The sequence below is a fragment of the Penaeus vannamei genome, chromosome 3 (assembly GCF_042767895.1).
Source record: "Penaeus vannamei isolate JL-2024 chromosome 3, ASM4276789v1, whole genome shotgun sequence".
Taxonomy (NCBI): Eukaryota; Metazoa; Arthropoda; class Malacostraca; order Decapoda; family Penaeidae; genus Penaeus; species Penaeus vannamei.
Window position 1 is genome coordinate 10,181,330 of NC_091551.1, and position 5,000 is coordinate 10,186,329.

The window sequence follows — 5,000 nt, forward strand, 5'->3', positions numbered from 1 at the left end:
AGGTAAACAAAGACTGAGACAAAGCTTGAATTTCTTAAATTAACAGATAAAATTCTGGAAATGGATTATCAAAATATTACAAGAATATGAAATATTTTTTAAAAATATAAAAAATATTTTGTAAAGAAATATAAAATCCCTATAAAAGATTAACTGAATTAAGCATTGAATAATTTACTGGAAAAGGATATCCCTTTTCTCACGACGTCCTGTATCTGCGCATCCCTTTTGCCATATAGAGTTCCCCGGCTTTAGTTTCTCGTAAAATCAAAGTCGAGAACTAAACGGCAGACGCAGCTGCTAATGTGCAATTCGCCTTGTCCTGCAAAACACTACCATTAAAATTGCATTAAAGGACAAAATGCCAAATTTCCCATCTGTAGTATAGTAATAATATCCATTCTATATCACCTGCCAGTAAAATAATTCGTTGATTTGAATTTGTAATAGAAAGAACAATTTGCCAGTTTCATTTCTGGTCAAAGTAATGTGATCTAAATTTCTTGCGTAAACTTAATTTCTTACGTAAAAAAGAAATAATTAAATTAAAAATAAAAACAACTTTCCTTAATAAAAGAGGAATAATGTAGTGCTAACAGTAAACTCATATCACAACAGTGCAAGCGATAACGATAACAATAAGTTGAAACCCGCTGATAAAGAGAGATAGCGATAGATCTATAGATAGAGAGAGGCAGATAGACAGATGAAAATATATAGAGATAAATAGGTAGATAGAGCGCGCGCGAGAGAGAGAGAGAGAGAAAGAAAAAGAAAGAGAAAAAAAGCAACAGGACATAACCTGAATACCCTCCCCCCAAAAAAATTGTTTTCTCGCCCCTGCAGAGCCGCCAAGAACTCCAGCAACACAACGGAGGAGTGGAAGGACCTCCGCACGCCGATGCTGTCCTCGATGCTGCATCCGTCCCTGCTCACCGCCTACGCCACCTGCATGCCGTCCACCTGCACGCGAGAGGAACTCAGGGTGAGTTTTGTGTCAAAAATATTTGATATGCCTCGGTGTTACTCAAGAGCATTTCAACAACACGTGCGTGTGTGCGTACACACACACACGCGCGCGCACGCACACACACACACACACACACACACACACACACACACACACACACACACACACACACACACACACACACACACACATATATATATATATATATATATATATATATATATATATATATATATATATATATATGTGTGTGTGTGTGTGTGTGTGTGTGTATATATATGCATATATATATATATATATATATATATATATATATATATATATATATATATATATATATATATGTGTGTGTGTGTGTGTGTGTGTGTGTGTGTGTGTGTAAATATATCAGTATTAATAGATGTATTTCATTATGAATATATATTATACAATATATCTATGCGAAACTGAAAATATGTATTAGAGAGAGAGAGAGAGAGAATGGAAATATACGGCATTTCTATAAGAAAAAAATCAGAAAGCAATTTTGGTTGCGTCTCGCGGCTCATTATCTTCATTTGGAATAATTTTTTCGTTTCTTTCACGCCAAGGACACTGTGAATGAAGCCTTGGCACCGGCGGGGTACGAGCTGAACGCGGTCGAGTGCCAGGTGGAAAACCCTCCGAGTGCCTTCTCGGCGGACGAGGTCTTTGGCATGTAAGTAATATTTCACTCTGTCTGTCTCTCTCGATCTCTCTTGTGTGCGTGTTTCTTCAGCAAGTGTTGTTTCTCCTCCTGGTGCGTGTGTTATTTTTTTCCAGCATCATTTGACGTTATCACAGTCACCTAAAATAAGCATGTGTTTTGATGTTCATAAAAACCATTATAACTGCAGTGGCCGTGGCTGGGTCTGTCGACTTCATTGGTTTTCTCTCTTTTACAGAGTATTTTTCTCAGCCCTGGCGGCCGTGTTGGTCATAGCGACGTTCCTGGATGTGTGGAGCCAATGCTTTCAACAGCAGGGACTTCGGACAGGTCAGTGCTTGGACTGTTCACTCTCCCCCTACGTTTTGCTTGCATTTTCTCAATTTTGCATTCACTTCGTTATATTCGTTTCACATCGTTATGATCGCTTCGTGTCATTATATTCGCTTAAAGCCGTTAAATTCGATTCGTGTCGTTAAATTTACTTCGAGAAGTTGAATTCGATTCACATTCCCTTCATATTCGATTCATATTCCCTTCATGTCATATCTACTTCATATTATATTCGCCTCAAGTCGTTAAATTTCCTTCATGTCGTTAAATTCGCTCGCTTCATGTTTACGCTTTGTTCACCGTGACGGCGTCAACCCCATTAGCGATGCTGAAACTTTTCTCCGTCTTCAGGTCCTGTCAAGTACCTGCTGGTGTTCTCGGTCAGCCGCAACCTGCAGAAGCTCTTCCACCTGGACATATCGAAGAACCCTGGCGTTATCTCCTGTCTACATGGAATCAGGTCAGTCTAGGTACTTCAGCGTAAAGACTGGTATTTTTGAGACAATCATGAGGAATTTGACTTGTGTAATAACCCTTTTGATTTGCTGCAATTTTTATTTTACTAGGTTTCTGTCCATATGCTGGGTCGTGTTGGGTCACCAGTATGCTTATTCTATTTATCTCGCATCCAATCCCACCGAATTACCTGAGGTAAGACCTCTCTTGAGCAGTCGTTGTACATGTTTTTTCACTTTTATTATATCATTTTTCGTCGTACTTCCACTACAATATTCCCAATTTCCCCTGACAAGCAATCAGAACATCTTTGCATTTCCCAGTTCTCCCCGGCTAAATATCAAGATCTTACCGCAGTTCTCACCTTTGTGAAAACCCTTAGCTACCTTTCTTACTCATCGAATCATCTCTCACTACAGGTTCATATATTCTCCCTAGCAGTTTAAATCTTCTTGCATTATTCCTCCTTTCTCCATAAACACCTGCTAAAATTTCAACGTATTTTCCAAATCTTCCTCCGAAAACTATCAAAAACCCACCCGATTTTTCCTCTTTCCCTCCGAAAACTGATCAAAACGTCGCCATCATTTTTCTTATTACCCCAGAAAACTATCAAAATCTCCCTACATTTTCCCCTCGAACAGCTATTTAAATTTCACCGCATTTTTCCCCTTTTCCCCCAAACAGCTGGTGAAACCCGCTGCTTTCCAGATGATCGCTAACGGAGACCTGAGTGTCGACACCTTCTTCCTCATGAGTGGGACACTAGTATGCCTCAGTGTGTTGAAACAGATGTCCCAAACGGGGAAATTCAACGCGGCTCTTTACTACCTGCACAGAATTATCAGGTGAGAGCATGAAGAGGAAGGAGAGAAAGGAAGAGAGGGAGTTTGTATGGTACGGTGAGAGGTTGGTATTATGATAAAAGGAAAGTGTTTTAATGGCATGGATGGAGAGAGAGATAGAGAGAAAGAAGGTACCTTTACATAGGTATGAGCACTCAATTTTGATGAAAATACTAGTTGGCAACTTTTGTGCTAAGCCCCGCCTTATCAAATTTATTCACTGTAAATATTAATAGATATATATTTTTTTCTTTTTCGGTGATTATTTTGCCATTGTTACTACTGAACCGTTTTTAAAGAAAATGTACTGAAAAACACTTACCACAGGATATCACATAAATCGTTGCTGTCAGGAAGGGGGCGGAGCTAATGACGTCACCACGTTCAGTTCAGCCAATGAGTACGAAGTGAGATACTAAATAAAGGGAAATACATAATCATTTGTATAATTTACTCGCTACTTTTATAATTATCAGAAGTAAAACCAAAATCACCCTTTTATATATATTACCGAAGAGTTCCTTACCAATAACAGCTGTCAAAATACTCCAGGGAAAAAGTCAATTTCATTTTTAGATTTAATAGGCAAAATGGAAGTGGAGCTACCTAGTTAAACGTTCCCTGGGAGAGCAATAAAACGAGAGAGAGAGAGAGTGAGTGAGAGTGAGAGGAGAGATAGGAGAGAGAGAGAGAGAAAGTGTAAGAGCAAGAGAAAAAGAGCAGTTCAACCAGGCAAGCTACAACAAACCTCCCATCCCACCTCCTCTTCAGGCTCCTGCCTCCCATCGCCATGACCGACGCTTTCCTAGCCACAGTGTCCGGCCTCTTGGTGACAGGTCCTCTCGCTGGCCTCTACCGTAGTTTCTACCTCAAGGGCTGTCGTCACTCCTGGTGGATGGACGTCACCTTCATCAGTAACCTGCTGTTCCCGTACCTCGCCGACATGGGGAAGACGAACGAGGCAGCAACAGTAGGTCTTGCATGAACATTTCTGTGCAACTGTGTCCGATTATTGATTCAGTAACGTGCTTATTTTTTGTTTGTTCGGATATTTTTTGTGTGAAAAATGATTGGTATATGTTTGTATTTTTTGTGTTGGACAATGGGTGCTTCTTCCATATATAATATATGAGGCGTTTAGTAAAAGAAAGGGCGAACTCGGTAAAATTTTGAGGTATATGGGTTTCAAGTTTGCATTTCGCCTTAACCACGAGTTTTACACCATATGTATAACCTTATTCGCAGCCATTTATAGGCGAACTATAAATATCCTGCCATAAGATAGTTTAGATTCATAGAAAATGGGGGTACAAGAATCGCATTTTCGTTAAGGCGGTGAGTTCAATTCTTCCATTCGAAACGCCTCTTATCTGTTGTTTATGATGATTCGGTTCAGACACTGACATATTTGAAATAATATATTATAGGCCTACGTCCCCCCCATATTACATTTTCACTCGCGTGAATATTTTAGGATCAGTGCATTTGCAATTTGGACTCGGGTGTTTGTTACATGTGAAGTTTCGCATCATTGGTTTTCTGTCTCATAATATTGTTTACATTATTTCCCCCTTACACATATTCTATATCTAGTGAGTGCATTAATTCCCAGTGCCTGCCGCATTGTTGGTATACTGGCGTCGACACACAACTGTACATACTGGTGCCGCTAGTTCTGCTACCACTCTATTATCGGAAGAAACAAGGTACG

At 39.7% G+C, this 5,000-nt stretch overlaps 1 protein-coding gene across 4 annotated transcripts in view; it reads left to right on the top strand.

Annotated features, from left to right (window-relative positions):
• LOC113818477 (nose resistant to fluoxetine protein 6) overlaps positions 1–5,000 on the top strand; it is a 19,048-nt gene that overhangs the window by 7,417 nt on the left and 6,631 nt on the right. For all 4 annotated transcript variants that reach the window (XM_070140999.1, XM_070141013.1, XM_070140995.1 and 1 more), the window contains exons 5-12: positions 847–985; positions 1,561–1,667; positions 1,894–1,985; positions 2,340–2,448; positions 2,555–2,639; positions 3,132–3,292; positions 4,061–4,259; positions 4,902–4,995. In XM_070140999.1, the coding sequence (XP_069997100.1) occupies positions 847–985; positions 1,561–1,667; positions 1,894–1,985; positions 2,340–2,448; positions 2,555–2,639; positions 3,132–3,292; positions 4,061–4,259; positions 4,902–4,995 (986 nt within the window). The remainder of the gene's footprint in view (positions 1–846; positions 986–1,560; positions 1,668–1,893; positions 1,986–2,339; positions 2,449–2,554; positions 2,640–3,131; positions 3,293–4,060; positions 4,260–4,901; positions 4,996–5,000) is intronic.